The sequence below is a fragment of the Haliotis cracherodii genome, unplaced genomic scaffold, assembly GCF_022045235.1.
Source record: "Haliotis cracherodii isolate W230 unplaced genomic scaffold, xgHalCrac1.p SCAF_4, whole genome shotgun sequence".
Classification (NCBI taxonomy): Eukaryota; Metazoa; Mollusca; class Gastropoda; order Lepetellida; family Haliotidae; genus Haliotis; species Haliotis cracherodii.
Window position 1 is genome coordinate 41,916,476 of NW_027266297.1, and position 20,092 is coordinate 41,936,567.

Genomic DNA, 20,092 nt, shown 5'->3' on the forward strand with positions numbered 1-20,092 from the left:
TACCTGTCACAGAGCTCGCCTGTGTACTCAGTCCGGCACAAACACCTGCCAGATCCCTCCTCACACTCTCCTGTAGATACACGTAGGTCACACTGACAAGCTGTAAAGAAATACAATATTGTTACTGCATCCATTCATCATACACAATTAACATAAGAGCCACCAACAAAAAATAATCCTATGGTTAAAACTCATCTTAGGACTTGTATAAACATACATTGAAATCATAAAACAAAAGTTAGTGTACAGTCACAACAGTGTAAGCATTGTCAGTGAATAGGTTTACCTCAGGACACCTCACAGTCAAGTTTTGCTTGTGTAGAAATCTGCTGTTGATAATCTGATTTTATGAAAGCTTAATTGTCCAGAATAACACGATTCTAAAAGTGGTGAGCATCAGCAAGGTTCTCGTTACAGCTGCAGGTGTGTGTACGGCTACTCAGCAAGGTTCTAGTTGCAGGTGTGTGTACGGCTACTCAGCAAGGTTCTAGTTACAGTTACAGGTGTGTGTATGGCTACTCAGCAAGGTTCTAGTTGCAGGTGTGTGTACGGCTACTCAGCAAGGTTCCAGCTACAGCTACAGGTGTGTGTAGGGCTACTCAGCAAGGTTCTCGTTACAGCTACAGGTGTGTGTACGGCTACTCAGCAAGGTTCTAGCTACAGGTGCAGGTGTGTGTACAGCTACTCAGCAAGGTTCTCGTTACAGCTACAGGTGTGTGTACGGCTACTCAGCAAGGTTCTCGTTACAGCTGCAGGTGTGTGTATGGCTACTCAGCAAGGTTCCAGCTACAGGTGTGTGTACGGCTACTCAGCAAGGTTCTAGTTACAGGTGTGTGTACGGCTACACAGCAAGGTTCAAGCTACAGGTGCACGTGTGTGTACGGCTACTCAGCAAGGTCTAGTTACAGGTGTGTGTACGGCTACACAGCAAGGTTCTAGTTACAGGTGTGTGTATGGCTACACAGCAAGGTTCTAGATACAGGTGTAGGTGTGTGTACGGCTACTCAGCAAGGTCTAGTTACAGGTGTGTGTACGGCTACACAGCAAGGTTCTAGATACAGGTGTAGGTGTGTGTACGGCTACTCAGCAAGGTCTAGTTACAGGTGTGTGTATGGCTACACAGCAAGGTTCTAGATACAGGTGTAGGTGTGTGTACGGCTACTCAGCAAGGTCTAGTTACAGGTGTGTGTACGGCTACACAGCAAGGTTCTAGCTACAGGTGTAGGTGTGTGTACGGCTACACAGCAAGGTTCTAGATACAGGTGTAGGTGTGTGTACGGCTACTCAGCAAGGTCTAGTTACAGGTGTGTGTATGGCTACTCAGCAAGGTTCTAGATACAGGTGTAGGTGTGTGTACGGCTACTCAGCAAGGTTCTAGATACAGGTGTAGGTGTGTGTACGGCTACTCAGCAAGGTTCTAGATACAGGTGTAGGTGTGTGTACGGCTACACAGCAAGGTTCTAGATACAGGTGTAGGTGTGTGTACGGCTACTCAGCAAGGTTCTAGATACAGGTGTAGGTGTGTGTACGGCTACTCAGCAAGGTTCTAGATACAGGTGTAGGTGTGTGTACGGCTACTCAGCAAGGTTCTAGATACAGGTGTAGGTGTGTGTACGGCTACTCAGCAAGGTTCTAGATACAGGTGTAGGTGTGTGTACGGCTACACAGCAAGGTTCTAGATACAGGTGTAGGTGTGTGTACGGCTACTCAGCAAGGTCTAGTTACAGGTGTAGGTGTGTGTACGGCTACTCAGCAAGGTTCTAGATACAGGTGTAGGTGTGTGTACGGCTACTCAGCAAGGTTCTAGATACAGGTGTAGGTGTGTGTACGGCTACACAGCAAGGTTCTAGATACAGGTGTAGGTGTGTGTACGGCTACTCAGCAAGGTCTAGTTACAGGTGTGTGTACGGCTACTCAGCAAGGTTCTAGATACAGGTGTAGGTGTGTGTACGGCTACTCAGCAAGGTCTAGTTACAGGTGTGTGTACGGCTACTCAGCAAGGTTCTAGATACAGGTGTAGGTGTGTGTACGGCTACTCAGCAAGGTCTAGTTACAGGTGTGTGTATGGCTACTCAGCAAGGTTCTAGATACAGGTGTAGGTGTGTGTACGGCTACACAGCAAGGTTCTAGATACAGGTGTAGGTGTGTGTACGGCTACTCAGCAAGGTCTAGTTACAGGTGTGTGTACGGCTACACAGCAAGGTTCTAGATACAGGTGTAGGTGTGTGTACGGCTACTCAGCAAGGTTCTAGCTACAGGTGTGTGTATGGCTACTCAGCAAGGTTCTAGCTCAGGTGTGTGTATGGCTACTCAGCAAGGTTCTAGATACAGGTGTAGGTGTGTGTACGGCTACACAGCAAGGTTCTAGATACAGGTGTAGGTGTGTGTACGGCTACTCAGCAAGGTTCTAGCTACAGGTGTGTGTATGGCTACTCAGCAAGGTTCTAGCTCAGGTGTGTGTATGGCTACTCAGCAAGGTTCTAGCTACAGGTGCAGGTGTTACTCACCACGACAAGCATTTGTTTCATTGCGGGGCACTCCGTAAGGGCGGAAGAAGCCAGGAGTGCACTGCTCACAGTTGTTGCCCATCGTGTTGTCCTGCAGAGTTAAACATCATGTCATGTTTATGAAATCTTATGTACAGGGGAAAAGGCAAATTATTATGCCAGTAGGTTTATATAAATCCATGATAATCTTGAAAGCACTAAATAGATATGCAAGCATGCAGTGGTCAGCACCATTTGTATGAACACAGCAATGGTCAGCACTAGGGCTCGGGCGAGTCCAAATTTACCACCGACACCCTATTACCCGACCCTGCCTGGTTACCCGCTTTTGGTATTGCATTTAATTGTGCTATGGAATTTCCAGGGATTTTCCCAGGAATGTGGAAGTAGTCCATCAGTGTTTGCGTCATTTCAAGAGAAAAGTCTTATGAAGAACGGATGAACATCAAAATGTGTCCTTCATACACTTATGAACTTCAGTTTCCCGGTCATGTGACCGACATCTCGTCCGATGGAAAGCCGTATATCGCGTAAACTTCACATTAAAAAATTATACATGTATGAACTCAGCAATGGTCAGCACCATTTGTATGAACACAGGAATGGTTTTCACAAATCATCATGATCAAAGTGTTTGTTACTTTGAATTTTCTTCAACCACCCACCCTGCAGTTCTGGCAGACGCCACCGCCCTCATAGCTGCCATGGATATCAATACTCTGCCGCAGTCGGTCCACCTCCTCATTGTACACACACTCGTTACTGTGGCCGTAACACTGGCATGCTGCAAGGACAACAAGAAGCAGGTGAACAAACAGCAATGCTTTCACCTGCATATCATGTATCATTCAGACTGATTTCTTGCACAACTTGCAGGAGATTTATGACTGTCATGGACAGAAACCTAAACCTTTCACAGGACAGTCTGGTAATCTACCCTCTCAGCCACACCATATAACATAAAGATGACAAAAGTAAAGATACTTACAACACTTTTACCAGTATAACATATAAAAGTGATTTCCCAACCTCATCTGACATGATGCCACGTTGATTGGTCTAGAATATATACAGCTTTCACTGAACAACAACAATAATAAATTAAACTTTACCTCAGTCCGGTCATAACATGCTTGTCTACTAGCCTAGACTCGTATTTTGATGTTATTTTCACATTATTTTCTTATATTCCTAGCATATGGACTAAATCATTAAATGAAACTGACCTTACCACAGTTACTAGGCCAGAAGAAATTTTACTAGAACCACATTTCAGACTAGTGGCTAAAATTACAGACTGAAGCAGTACTTGTAAAGCACACCTGCCCTACAGGGAAACTTGTAACTGATAATGTTATATGTGTTTCTCAGTATTTGTCGAGTTTGATAACATGGTGAATGAGGCTCATCACATTGATTACAAGTTTTCACCATGTTACAATCTTGTGTGTAATTCAGGAGGACACATTACAGGTTGAGCCAATTTACCATTTCACCTCAATATATTGCATTAATTTTACTGTTAAACTTACGTTCACACTCAAAGCGCAGATCTGCTAAAGCACGCTGCCACTTTTTCTGCACAAAGCCTGGACAGCAATACTCGCACTGATCTCCACATGTGTTGTGCACACAGTTGCAGAGGAGCTTGTTGGCATCGTTTTGGTCCGGGCGGTCACACGTGTTGGCATGACCATTGCATACACATCGGCCTCCGATGGAGATGTCCTTGATACTATAGTAGTACTGGAAAGAGTTGGATCTTGGTTTAATCATGTATAACATGCTCCAGATTAGAACAGAAAAGAAACTTGTTAACTATTGGACTGACTTGAAGCTGGAGTGGAGATTAAAACATGCAAGGTTAATAACAATAATAGACAACATCTGCGATAATGGAAAAGGAAACTGTTGTGTCAAGACACTGGTTTTGATTTGATAACAAGGAACTGGCACTCAGTGAGAAAACTCACTAATCTATCAACATGATCAAGTGAGAAAACCATGTGTGATAACGAAACACATTTGATATTTATTGGCTATGTGGTACTTTCTGTCTGTAAGGGAGAACAGCAAGGCATAAAATTAAGAGCATCTTTTTCCAATTTTATCTACAATGGCCAAAGCTAAAGTGATAACTCATCATATACACTTAATACTTCATCATTTGTAGTTATTAAGCTTTCAACATGTTAGATATATCAAATATATTAATGGTAATTACAATGAAAATACTACATGTTCAAAGAGCTAATTTCCAAGTTCAAATGGTAAATAGAATCTGAAATTTTAACATATTAGTTTAAGATATTGTGACTTAAAAAATGTATCCAAGCACTCCAATGAATAGATGACATATTGCTGCAATAAGCTCCAGCCTACCCTCCTTGTGACTGTAGGATCCCGTCTGGCTACAGCCATCAGATGGCCAAGAAGGGTTTTGGTGCGGATTAGCCTCATTCGGATGTTAGTAGCCTTCGTCCACTCCTGGAGGTCATACGCATAAGAGAAGTTCTGGGCATTGGGTCTCCCATTAACAAGCGAAACCACAATCTGTAAAACAGAACCATGCAGTTACCAGAAAACTTGTACAGTCATAAAATCAAATAAATAAAAGAGAAATTCTTTCAAATTGGTCATCAACCCTGGGTATCTGTTGCACTAATCATCTAGAAATACATTTCATGGCACCAAAGGGCCATGTCAATGAACTCTGACCACCTTGAAACGGGCTGATTGGCTTGGTTACAGAATTACTTCTTTGTCTTCTCAGTACATGCATGACACAGGGCCGTAATAAGTCCAGTACTGATTAATTTGAAGTATCAATCATACTCCACTACCAAATTAAAGCTTCTGTTCTTCAGATTTCTTGACCACTGTGTATCTTACCTGACATAACATTATTCAAGCGCAATATCATTATGGTGAATGAAATAAAAATATTACACTGCATTACATGTGTGTACACCCATTCGTGACTACTTATGAATACAACCTGGTGTCAGTCCTGCCGTGTCTGAACATAGTGCATAAAAGGAAGCCATGGCTAAACAGTGTGGTGACATTACCTCTCCATTCTCAAGAGGAACGACCTTGGAGAATTCAGTTGTGCAGAGAATTTGATTGTCACGTCCAATGCTGGTGTTGGCAGGGGTGTGGAAGAACTTGAGACAGTCACTTGGGGAATCAGCAAAATACTGCCACGGTTGGTAAGTGGTGCCAAAATCTGTGGATCTCTCCAGAACCCAGACTCCCGGCCTGGGGGAGTTGGCCATTTTGATGAACACATAGGCGACATGGAACTCCTGAAATGGGAAACACATTCTCTGAATATTGTCAACATATAAACCATGTATTTTCCCTTCAATGACATGCTGGTCCAATGTAAGTTAGATACAATTGTAAAAGGGAGAGAGCTATCAGTGCTATACAAAAGTGTTACATGTTAAAGATGATAATTTCACAAATTGAAACCAAACTTTAGTTCCTACCTCCCTTAACCCCACCCACTAGAAACAAGATACATTGGAAAGTGTGAGTAGTGTGTATAACTAGTATGTGTCCAACTTTCTTTTCAAGAGTAAGTGAATGAGTTTAAAGGGTTTACAGTATTACAGAACAAATGATCCTAGATTTCATGGTGTATCTATGATGTTACTTGGACGAAACTCTGCAAAGCAAATTTAGATGACTGGGCCACCCATGCCCCCTTTCTCTTCAGGAAGGAACCATACTTCCCTTGTCCTTCCCACTGATTCGCAGACTTCATTACTCAGGTGAAATCCAATTTGAAAATGCTACAATCAATACCTCATGGAGGTCTAAATCTTGGAGTAATTGTTCGCCATTGACATTTGGCACACTGTGACATGAATGCTGGTGAAACATTTTAATTTGTGTAAATAAATCTTTATGTTTGCAAATTGCTCCCTCCTTTTCTACCAAAAATAACTCATGGGTATTGAGCAAAAATTGGAAATGGGAATGCAGCATAAAAAACCCAAAATGAGATCACCATGATCACCTGACTTTTCTTTAATTGATTACAGAATTTCAAAATATCAACATAGATTAGCACCCAGTTCCTTCAGTGACTGTTAAGGCAACTGTTGCATTATTGGCCTTTCAGCTCAATAGTTTGTTGTGAAAAGCTTTGACAGGTCTGTTCTTTTAAGTGCCACATTTTCATGATGAGTTTAGTTTGATCCATAGAAAGAAAGATCATTAATTCTTTGAAGGGCATTTAGAAGTAATAAACATCAGGAAGAGAATTTATGGATGCTATCTTATTTGTTATGAGGAACACAACGTTCACCTGATGAAGGAGTAAGTATAAACTCCAAAATGTTGTGTTCCTCATAATAAAGAAGGTGACATCCATAAAGTCTCTCCCTTAGTACTATCATTCCTCAATTTACAATCTAGCTGCCTCATACGCCTCATATGCCACTGGCTCTTCTTGACAGACAACATAACATCATGACTGGCCAAAGAGATGGATATAATTCTACACATTTCTTTTCAATAATAACAAAATGTTAGGCAGTTGTGAAATCTGTGTCATTAGGCTTGTTGGAGGGTGTAGAGAATTTTATTTACTGAATGTTTGAGTACACCCCTCTACCAAACACGTAACTCATAGCGGGTAGGGTGTGAAGCAAGTATCAGACCATGAATGACAACTGTCATGGACAGTTACACCTTAATCTGCTTAGCTTGATCCCAGCATGTTAAGTGTGTAATGTCAATCAGTTTCACAGCATTGCAGCAGCACCATGGGGTGGAAAGAAAAGATTGTTCATTCAACCTGGGTATTTCACTTATCAGGTGTTGGATGGGGTTCCACCCTTATCTACCTTGACGAAATGGACACCTGCAGTCAGGGTACATCACCTGAAGATGATATCCTTATCAAAGTGTAAGGGGGACCACCCTTTCAGTCAATTAGCCTGCTACCCCCTTTGCAAAGAAAGGTCACTTATCTAGGGGTCACCAGGCTTTGTGGAGGAGAGAGATTAAGCCCAGCAGCCTTTGTTCATCAGACATGGGCCAGTTTGCTCCCTGCTAGTGAGGCGAGTCACACAATGGCCTGTCTTTGTGGCAAGGGGAGTTGACATGGGTCGATTTCAGCCAGGCTGGTCACTGATAGAGGCTAACTCTCAGCTAACAGGATTAACTATGGAGGACATTTATTATTGACTGTTGCTTGACATAGATGGGATAGATTCCTTGTCTTCTTCCTATAGCCATGTTAGCTGGTCAAACTGAGTGTAGGAAGGCCACTGCTTCATCCCTGGGAATGGAGGACAGTGTCTAATGCTCACAGACGTACAATGCCTTTTATCCAAATACCGTTTTATCCTACTTGATAACGCTTGACATCAATGTAGTATATGGGACATTAAATTGCTGAGATCTTAACTCTTGCATTCACCATACTTATGTGTGGACTGTGTATATTGTAAAAATGGTACTGGGGTTTCATTAACAAAATACATTTTTTGGTTAACCATGTTTACATCATGTTTTTATTTTTAAAATCCTGCAGAGTACACCAAGTGTTGTTACTGTATGTTTTTTACATGACTTCTTACTCTCTATCACACCAGAGACATCAAGTAAAGTTTAGCCAAACACTTATTTGATGCCAACTTGGTCTGTTGATTCCAAGAAATATACTACATAATAAACATGTTGTGTGTGTGCTATCCTTAACTTCTAAACTGTCAAATTCCCAATGATGTGTCAGTTGTGTGACAGTCAGTATTGCCAGTTCATGTCCACATCTATAATCAGTTGTGTGGCAGTCAGCGTTGCCAGCTCATGACCAGCTACTGAGGCAGTCAATGAGTGTCAGCCACTTCACACATAGTTGTACATGTAGAATGTCTGGCACTTCACACACTTGGCCTACAGTTGTACTGTTAGTTGTCTAGTGCCTTCATAGTGGCAGCTAGCTACTGAGGTGTGTTCAGCCAGCCAATGAGTGTCAGGCTTCCCACACACTACACTGTGATCCCACTTGACAAAACAGAATGGACACAAAAGAGACTCCATACCGCAGAAAAGCAAACATACTTAATCATGATAATACAAGCAGTTATTTCATTGATAAGTGATAACTGGAACATAAATACTAAAGTTTTTATGCATACTGCTCCAACTTAAAGAAGAGCATTTATTCAGCATGTTTAAGAATTGATCTGCCTTTACTTTCTACATGATTTCTACGTTATTTCCCAAGTGTTTGCCAATGTCTTTTTCATGTGAATAATATCATGACATTAGGGTTTCTGGTTCATCATCAATAACAAAACAATGTTGACTAGACTAACAGTCTATGAAATCCTTTTTAACACCTTACATTTCTCGCATCACAAATTTTTAAAAAAATATTTTTTTCCTGGTGCTGATTTCATATGTGAAATGGAGGTGTCTCGACTTGCTTTAATATCAATGTAGAATGGTTCTGTTTTCATAATATACTTATATTCCACCATCTTCCCAAGGCAGAGCCGTTAACTGACCATAAAAGCCTAGTTTCCCCCCTTTCCGAACTACACTGGAATTCCGGAGTTACCATTTGGCTGGACTAACGAGTCTTTGCATAGTCCAATCAAAATCGTGTAACGAACTAAAGATCTGGTTCGTAAACAACATGGATTTCAACATGCAGATTTCAGTTAACTGCAGGTTTTGCAAAGCATGTGTACCGCCAACTGTGTGTCGACAGATATTTTCTAATCATTTCATGTTTTCCAATCAAGGTGCTCAAGTGATTTGGTGCACTTCGCAAAAAGATCTTGAGTATCAATCACATCATCTTGACTGGGCGCTGCCATTGATTTGTTTGAAGCAATTGCAAGTGATGTGAGAGGTGGAATCTGATTGGTCCGTAGGAGGGACATAGAAGTGACGTAACTTGTAATAGTCACTGGTGGCGGAACAATCGTGCCTGGAAATTCCAGCTATAATTGGGCACGGGTGAAACTCGACTTCAATAGTCAGTTAACACCCTTGCCTCGGAGGGATGATATTCAACCGTCATGGTGCAGGACTAAATGCTGACTGATTGTCTTCCAAATGATAAGCAGTATTTGTAATGATTTATAAGAATGTCCTATCAATATATGATAAAATCATTAGGTTGTTCTAATGTAATTTGTCTCAAGAGCATCACTTGTCCTAGCGCTTGGATTTGCTCTCAATCGTAAAATAACCATCCAAGCATGTTACTGACTATTCAACTTTCCAAATACAATGTTCCCTCACTTCTGTGCCCATCAATATGTGAGCAGTAATGACGGCACCCAAAATGTGCTGACATTTTTACTAAACTCAAGTTTTACACCGACAGAATGTTTTTTCCCCTTCGCAAAAAAACATTACCAGCTGATCAACGCAAGTTTGTAACACCAGAAATACCAGTCAACAAATCCGGACTGAAGTACGCAATATAATCCCATTATTATACCATCTGGTTATAAAAACTTGTTCATTGTATATCTGATCTTATGGTAGTTTAATAATATTAATAAAATATATCACATTTCATTCAATATTGTTTACATTTATTATGACGAAATCATGAAGTCATGGGTAGATTGCACAACTCAACTTTGTTTACAGCAACCACAGTCAGACTACCGCTATTGACACCTTGAAATGAACTTTAGTTGACAGAGAATGGATACATTAATAAAAAATGACGTACTTTGACTCGTCAAAAGTTATATATGTAGCACGGGAAGTCACTACTGTGACTGGTAAAATTGTTCCATACATTAAATACATTCTACAATAGCAATCAGCTGTACGAAAGTGCTATGCTTATAGTTCTTATAATTATAAATAGTGAAAGATTGTATTAGGTAAGTAGAGCATGAACTGTTGTGTTCGTCATCGACCCCTACAACTCCACCTCGGTTAAACCGCTGATCTTCTATGACACTAATAAATTATTTGGACCCAAAAGGTAGTGTTGTAGCGAGGGATCACTGTATTCCAAGTCTTCACCATGCTTACTACATATTCATGATTTCCGCTAAATTAAATATATCATATGTGTATGTGTCTGATATTTTTATATTCATGTTGTAACAATGCAGCACTGATATAGTTCATGACAACACATTTTGTCCAGTACAGTAAGTATTGGTAATAGCTGACTTAACAGGTCAACATGATCAATAAATTGTGCTTGAGAAGAATGTAGAATGTTAATATAGCTAACAAGGTTTTACATTTTCAGCAGCTAAAAATAATAGCTATAATAATATGTATATTAAAATTCATCATCACTTGTCAAGTTCACTTAGATGTCACCAACTGGAAGCTGTTACAGATCAACATGGATTCTAACCATGTCTGATCTTCTTTGACATGTATGAACTGGTTGAGTGACTTCCTTCTATCAGGATGATGCTGTTGGGGGTTAATTATCTTTTTCTTAGTGGTTGCTCTTTTCTAAAGAATGCTAAATTGAATTTCAGTTACTGCAAAATATTCTACATCAATAGTACACCTAGCAAGATATAGACACAGGCAAAGATATTGGTAATTGACATTATTTCCGAAATCCCTGTTTCAATACAAGAGACTTACTTAACATGCTTAAAATAGTAAAAAGAAGGATTCTGTGGAACATAAAGTAAACAACTATAATATAGTGGTGGAAACTAGTATTTTAAGAGTAAACTGCATAAATCAGATGTTTGAAAAAAAAGACAAGTTAACAAGCAGATTACATGGTAACTTCATTTGTCTGCAAAAGCTGGTTTCCTCTTCACACTTGTGAAAGGTCACCACCCCTGGTCAAGGATTACACTGAGTGAACTGCGGCCGCAACACCAGTATGTGGGCCTTTCTAAAGGAGCAATTTGTGGCTAGACGAGGGTAAATATCATGGGTAATTGTTGCCCAATAAGTAGTGCTCACTAAATCAAACTGTTAAGCTGAACAAGGGCGCAAGTCAGTCTGTATATCAATTTGGATTAGCTAAGCACACTGTCTGCTACCAACATTCCTGAACAGGTACCCAGTATGGCAGTGGTGTTGGTCAAAGGTCCTGAACTTGTACGAAACATTTGTGAACAATACTATATAAATAATCTACCAGTCATGAGTAGAATTTCTATGTCAGCAGTATTTTAATGAGATGGAGATAACAAAGGACTGTAATGCATGTAATGATGGCACAGAGGGAGAACCATCCCCATGCTCAGATAACTCGGTCATCAAACATGACACAGTTAGGAGACAAATGCTAAACATTTACTGACAACCTTCCTTTCTACCGCAGCTTCAAAAGCATTTCCTGCTTTGACAAAAACAATATAGAAAATGAGAAAATTGCTTTCATTATGTGTCTTGTAACAGTAAAAGAAAACATTTGAAATGTCCCCTGAAATAAAAATTTAAGCCACTACATATGCAGCATGTGCTGCTGCTGCTGATTGATGACGACGACGGCGACGATGATGATGATGATCAACCAAGTCAGCGAGCCTGACCACCCAATCCCGTTAGTCACCTCTTACGACAAGTATAGTTGTCTTTTACGGCAAGCAAAGGTTGCTGAAGACCTATTCTACCCCAGATCTTCACAGGTCCACAGCAGCATGTGTTGAAAGAAAATGGCTAACACTCAACTGTATTGACAACCATAAACTCAAAAAGCAATATCCATAACAGGGCTATCAGGGTGCTTACCGGTATATCCCAATCAACTTCTCCTGTTCTTATTTTGACATGCAACTTGGAATGCCATCGATTACACAGCATATAAAGATTGAAACTGACAACATAGACATAGTTCCCAAACAAGTTACTGCAAAAACAGTAATGGCAATAGCTGAACACACAAGTACAGCATAATCATCATATTGTCACAATAATGAACTAAACATTTTATTAAGGCTCCTTACAGGAGTGCTGGCGACGTGCCTGCCATGTCAGGGCCTCGTGTTACAGTTTACCTGACACAAGAGACAGGGACAATACCATATAATCCCTGCAATAGCTCATATGTGATAGCTCAGCGACCACACGGTGCATCAGGCCATGTTTCAGCTCTTCCCTCCAGCCTCCCCGGCAGGTAGGGGCAAGAAAATAATCACTGTCAGGTTACTGGATGGAAAATACCTTAATCTCAGACAATCTACTGTCTACAAAATAATCCTGTTTATGGCTTTTCCTAGACTTTAATTGTGTCACAATGGGTAAAGAAGACTTTCTGGATCAAACTGGAAGCATTTTAATACGAATGGATACATAGGCAGTTTTCTGTTATTTTGTGGAAGGCTACAGTTTAGACTGGTTATCTTGGGGATGGAGATTGTGACACCTCCCACCCACAATATATAGCTCTACATACAATGTACATGTCTTGGCATTCCAGCTACGTCATGGCAGTAAGTAATAATCAAATCTTGATCAACAACCAGTGGTTGAAGTCATGAGCTACAATGACATGCATTCAACCACGTCATTGAGCCTGACCAATTTAAGCTGCTTTGTACAAGCATAGGTCACTTGGGATTAATTTTACCCTTAAATACAACTTGCATAACCATAACATTCACAAATAATGTCTGCCCTTTACTACATTACAAAACAGTTATCTGTGAGTGAGTGAGTGAGTGAGTGAGTGAGTGAGTGAGTGAGTGAGTGAGTGAGTATGGTTTTACGTCAGCAATATCACTACTGGGACAGGGACACCAGAAATGGGCTTCACACATTGTACCCATGTGGAGAATCGAACATGGATCTTTGGAGTGACAAGCAAAAACTTAAAAACACAAGGCTACCCACTGCACCTTAGTTATCTGTAAACAAGGTCAATTGTAACATACATGTGGCTTGACCAGCAATGATTAATACAAGATTTGTAACAATTAGCAAACTGATAATTTTATATCCATTATGTGTCCCATTTCAAATTCTGATCTACAATCATTAATAGGAAGCAGTTTCATCCATAAGTGTAATAACTAAAAAATGAAAATACCTGCACTTAATATGAAGCATTGCCAGTTAACAAATGGTTAACAAACACAATAAGCAAGTCCTGTAAGAAACTACTGAGAAATGACTTCACTGTGTTCCCCAGTGTTCTGTGGAACACTTAAGATAACACATCCTGGTATAGGTAATCACCTCCACAGCTCTGTTAGCATGACCCCCACCTGATGTTTACAACACACTGTATGTACAACATGCCAGCACACTGGCTGGTAACACCTGATGCTGGGGATCTCATTAGTATGGCAACCCTGAGTCCCTTCGTACACCTACACTGGGGCTGGAGTGTCATGAGGGTACTAATTATTGCAGTAAGTTGATACATAACTGCAGTGAAATGCACAAAGTTAAGATGTATGTAAGGAGGGCTATAGTTTCGGGTTTCCTCTTTATGCACAGTTAAAAAAATAATTCTATTGAGATTGCATAGCATGGTGTACTTAACATGCTTTGCACTCACTGACTAGAAGTAACTGATAAAGTTCAGATCTTGAGTGACATTTTGACTGGCAAATCTTAATAACAAGTATTGCAAGTACAGACTCTATACTATTGTAAACTATTGATTCCAAGTCTTCCTTTGCTGAAACATCAATAATCCCATATTAATGCCATGTAATCTCACCTGACGTAACACACGATCACCATACAGTCTCGCCTATAATGCCACACCATGACAATATAGATCCTTCTATAATGCCATATATCATGGAGACATCTCCCCTATAATCATGATAATGCCACATCATGGCCATATGGTCTCCTCCAACCATGCTAACATGCCACATGACTATAAAGTCTCCCCTATAACACCCATAACATCACATTTTGTCTTCTCTATAATTTCACACGATGACCATATAGTCTCCTGTATAATGCCACATCAGAATGATAAATGCTATATCAAGCCCATTATAATTCTATCATTTCTCATGTACATTACATTTCCTTGCTAACTTGAATGAACTTCGGAAGTAAATATCAATGAAACTGTCAAATCCCAGCGCTAATTATTAGCATCCTTCAAAATACAAAATATCAAGAAAGCTGTTATGTCAACTATGTATTCAATTAGGGTATCACAGGGCAGTGACTTTTGCAAATGGCCAGTGTTAGCCAGTGGTCTGGATGCTGTTCTACCAATGCTACATGACAGGGTGTCTGGACCATCCATTACACTGACACAAAGCCCAGTCCTGAAGCTTCCTTGTGTTGTCCAGCCAAGCTCATGCCCTGCACTCACTAGCATGGGGCACATAGCTGACATACCTTTCACACACTCTTATCCCTGACATCCCTAACTATTCTGAACAGTATTCAGATAACTAAATTACTCCCAGAAGTCAATCTTACACATCTTTATATTTTCAACGTTTCCAGAAGTGTAAATCAGGCTTTGCAGTATAGCTGTCGCATATTGTTTGTCACTTCCATAATCAATGATGAGTTACTTGGGTTAGTTAATACAGCAAATACGTTCTTCGATGACCATGAATAAGAAAGATTCCTATGAACCATGACGGCAACACAGACTTGGTAATAACAAGATTGCTCCACAGAGATATATATCTCAAAATGCAAAATGAACAGTTTCTTCTTTAGTTCTGTCTCTGTCATGAAAGCAAGTCATTTGCATTGAGAAAGCAACAGATGGAATGAGGTCACATGACCAACTCAATCATCACCAGGCATATTCTAGTATTCTGCTGTATTCTGTTCAAAATGAATTTTATTTTCCACAATCTTTTCATATATTAAACGATAAATTTGTCCAATATCGACTCTAGGACTGGTGGCGGCAATCAGTAGCTTCTGACACTGTGGATGGAGGGAGGCCATGTGGCGGCCATTCCTCCTTCCTCCTGTCATCAGCACCAGGGCGGCCACATTTCCTGCTAGCTGATACAGAATGTCTGGGAGCAAGGGTATCAGGTTTCCAAGAGGGGAGTATTAATCACACATTTCCTCAGTGCAATAGCCCCCAGATACAGAGCTTGGTGCCTGCTTCCCCTGTTCTGTAGATATGAGGAGGGTCTTTGTTGCACTGCAGGAGAGGCACTTGTCATGCCTGATCACAGGAACAGGGAACACCACTTGATGCAGTTGGCAGTGTAGATTGAGTTAATTTAAATGTGTATATAAATGTGTATATATGGTTCATGATCCCTAATTTATAATGTTCAGTATAGAAATTAGAAAGCAACAATGAACGTGCATAGTATTACTCATACTAACACTATACTTTTAAACAGAAATCGTTATATATATTGCACTATTATGCAGAAAATTGTTACAACTTTACAAGTGCAGAGCATTACTCTACTTTCATAAAGAAATTAGACTAAAACCACTAAAGCAGAGCGTTACTACACTTTTACACTGAAATCTGACTACATCTACAAGTCCAATCTATGATGTATAACATGAACCTAAAACTTTCCTTCCATGGTAATGATGGATAATTGTTGAACACAAAATATGGATATTGATGATCTTGATGATCAATGCTGACAGAAAAAAGACTCACTCCTCGTGGCCATACCATACTCCTATGTATTGTCCTAACGCTATGTTTCTATAAACAGTGTATACCAGATATATAACAGTGTAGGTCATGTACCATACAGCTAGCAACCAGAGTATGTTAATACGGCAGGCACCAAACTTCCTTAAAAGTCACAAGTGAAGCAAACTCTGTCACTAATCTTTGGACTATCTGGTAACCACCATACAACACCTTCTTCATGCCCTTATCATTGTTATCCTACTGATGGTACATGTATATACAGAGTTATACAACACCTATGAAAATCAGACAAAAAGGTCAACAATTGTTATATGACAGCAGCAGTTTGTGAACTTCAGTGATATGGTGGGTACTTGGCAAACATATATTGCATAACAAGAACTTAACATGTCCCCTGCTTAGTTTGCATGTTTTGTGAGCATGTAAGCTTTCAGTAAAACTGAACCGGTTGACCCAAACTTTGCCATAATCCCACACAGTATTTACAGCCCACTTACGTCCAATTTTGAAACACATGATAACACTGAGCAACAGTGCTGCCTTATAATGAATGATATGACACATAATGGAGCAAGCTGCCCAGGTTAGCTGGGTAAACATGTGAAATTACATTTCCTGTTTCTCATGATCCACCTATGTCAAGACTTGTCCCCTGACCCAAATTTAAAAAAGTAATAATTAAACTTCTTCAACTCCTTGTCTTTTTCAAATGGGGTTTAACGTCATTGTTGCATTTATATAGTGCTGTGCATTTTCGCATATTCTAGTTTGGACTAAAAACCATGCCACTGTTTAACATGGATGTGAGCTAAAGTCCAGCAAAATCATGGCAGGGGACACCAGAACTGGACTTCACACATTGTACCCATGGAGGGAATTGAATCTGAGTCTTTTGCATGACAAGCCAAAGCTTTAACCAATGTGCTACCCCACCGCCTCTATATCACACTTAAGACACAGTTTAATGACTAAGCCAACCAGTCCTTGTTATATTCCGCTAATACAGAGCTCCAGGCAGGGAAACACAAGTACCATATCTTACAGTCTTTGGGTATGATGCAGCCATAGATTGAACCACCAACCATCCGCTCTCCTGGCAGATGCACTATCCACTGGACCACACAGGCATTTTCTTTTCAACTCAATTATCACTTGGGATATCTCACAGATAACCATCAAATGATAAATAAGGATCAAGTTTACTTTAACAGATGTATAACTTACATAAAACATGCTGAAGAAATAGAACAAAACATAAAATCTTCTCTGCATATCACAAAGCAGACAAGGGACACTTTAGTATAGAGGCCTAAAATTATTATTACATTATATTATACATTTATATACTGCACTTTTCCAGGTACTAATATCTGCTCAAACATGGTCTATTTGTTTCCAACCAATGGATCTGTTTGCATGCCATTTGTCATTCTCAACTCCCTGGGGAGGATACAACCCAAGCTGCCTATGGGCACTAGAGGGTTTTTACATCCATTAACCACTGGTTTCTCTGGTCCTGACTTGATTATATACATTTACGTCTTGATACAGCTGGGATACTGCTAACTGCACAGTTAACATGTTTAAATAACAATCATACCAAACAAAATAAGAGTTGAGACAAACCTACATTGTTACACATTGTATCAAGTTGCCAGCAATACTGTAAACACACATGCCCCATTGTCAATGTTTTCACTTAGAGAGAAACCTGCATTCTGTTAGCTGACCCAGAAAGGCGCATCGGTCAGTCATGCTGAGTGTGCTATTTATTTGGCTATCTGTGTATCAGTACCAACACATGTGAGAGCTACTTTAATCAATGTCAGTGTCAACAGTTAAGAAAGAATGTGAACAGCTAACACTAAGAACCTCATTTCATTCAGTCCAACTTTAGAATTATTTACCAGCCTATGCATGATCATGATGAGGACATGTAAGTTTATTTCTAGGTTTGTCAGCACCAGACCAGTGCTTGTGGGTTTCACCAAAGTTGGACAACGTTGTATATGTCTAACACCTGCCTCACATCAGCTTTCCTCCCACATCAAGCTTCCACTCCCTGATTTAGTAGAATACTTTTCAAAGCAGTGTTAAACCAAACTCACTCATTGTTGTAAGAGGACTAAACTGAGGAATGCTTAGCTACAAAATGAGACTAGATTAATTTTGTGTAATGGTGTCCTAACAGCATGGATTGTCTTGTCCAGGCCACTGGAGCAGAGCTGTAATGTACAACCCATGTCAAACAGGTTCCATCACACCCCAACTCCAGTTCTTCACAAAGAATACTGTTCTCTTGATTTGGTGACATTAAACTGGACACCTTTGAAAACAAAATTTCAACCGTTTGGAAGAAAGGATTCCCCACCAACCTCTCATGCAGCAGCATGCTATCCTGATTGACAAAAATAGGAAGTTGTTCGGAAGTGGAAGTTGTTAGTTTAGAAATGCAACTTCATCAATGCTGATGATGATAAAAGAACAAAAAGAAGAAAAATGGTCTGCAGCTAACCTCTTATGAGATTTCTCACTGTGTACCTGGGGCGGTCGGGTAGCCTAGTGGTTAAAGCGTTCGCTCGTCACGCCGAAGACCCGGGTTCGATTCCCGACATGGGTACAATGTGTGAAGCCCATTTCTGGTGTCCCCCGCAGTGATATTGCTGGAATATTGCTAAAAGCCACGTAAAACCATACTCACTCACTCACTGTGTACCTAGACTAACAACATTCTGGGTTAAAAACCAAACATGCATTACAGTATACCCACACTTTATGCCATACAGGTTGTATTTCATCAACTATGTCACTTGATCACATAGCCTGGTTTTGTGTATGACATGACCAACACACAACACAACAGGACCAGAAGTGTGTCTAGCCATTACAGGGAAGGCAAAGGTGTCATCTTAACAGCCCTTACTCCTGTTGTATGTTACAATGTCACACTGAATCACTGAGGCTCCTTCATAGGTTCATGAAATATTAGGAGGAGATATTCCATCTACCACAAACCTGATAGAACAAGACCTTACCTAAACAACCTACAATTTAAATGAAAATAGAATTACTTGAGCGTTAAAAGGTTGTGTGGGATTTTAATCCCAGTATACAATGACAGAATGAATAAGGCGTGAACGATAATGGGTTTATTGTATTTGTTCATCTTTGGCCGTTATCAAAAAACAGAGATATGCAAAGCCTTTGAATTTATGTTATCAATTACTCTGGGTATTTGATAGTTTTCAGAAAATATTTATACTCCATTGGACCCAGCCTATTTGGTATTTTTAAGCCAAGGGGAAGACATTTTCGAAAATTTTCTGATTTTAAATGCTATTTCTGATTAAAATGCTGTATCGGCTAACTTCTAATTTTCTTGAGTTCACGTGCTGTCCCAGTGTCACATAAGCTGAAAACCGCGATACATGGCTCAGTTGCAATAAGATGGACGTAACCCTTTTGTGCATTATTCCCTGCATTAGTTTATGTAGAGATGATGCCTGCACTTGATCATTAAATCAATATGTGTAAAGACATTTGAGTTTGTAAGCTGAAAAAGCTGCATTGGTTTGTTCTGCAGTGTTGTTGTATGCAATTTGGTTATTGGAGAAAACACTTAATGGTGATAAATGTTGCCCATTTTATGCAACTATGCAGGTTATCTGGAACTCTTACCTCTTCTACGAAAAAAGAATAGAAATTAATGCAAAATATTATTTTCTTACATCATCGATGCTACATTATTTAAGCCGATAAATCATTTTTTGGTAAGGTTAAAAACACTTTTCAGTTTTCACATGGTGAAGATTTGATATCATAAGTACTGCATTGAGGGGAAGAAATTCCATAATTTGTCCAACATGTCCAATCTAAGAACAAATGTATTTCTTGGCAAAACTTGCCCATATCAGAATGAGCCATGAAACTGGGTCAAAAGCCACATGTGTGTTATCACAGAAACTAGATACTGGTGGCAATGATAAGGTTTCCACGGAAACCAGAAATCTGGCTAACTGTGCCATATAGTCTG

At 40.0% G+C, this 20,092-nt stretch overlaps 1 protein-coding gene across 1 annotated transcript in view; it reads right to left on the reverse strand.

The window, feature by feature from the left end:
• LOC139480317 (laminin subunit alpha-like) overlaps positions 1-20,092 on the reverse strand; it is a 100,065-nt gene that overhangs the window by 75,690 nt on the left and 4,283 nt on the right. Inside the window, exons 2-7 of the mRNA XM_071263370.1 lie at positions 5,579-5,815; positions 4,890-5,060; positions 4,040-4,253; positions 3,173-3,291; positions 2,508-2,598; positions 4-100 (exon numbers count right to left, since the gene is read on the reverse strand). Coding sequence (XP_071119471.1) covers positions 4-100; positions 2,508-2,598; positions 3,173-3,291; positions 4,040-4,253; positions 4,890-5,060; positions 5,579-5,815 — 929 coding nt within the window. The remainder of the gene's footprint in view (positions 1-3; positions 101-2,507; positions 2,599-3,172; positions 3,292-4,039; positions 4,254-4,889; positions 5,061-5,578; positions 5,816-20,092) is intronic.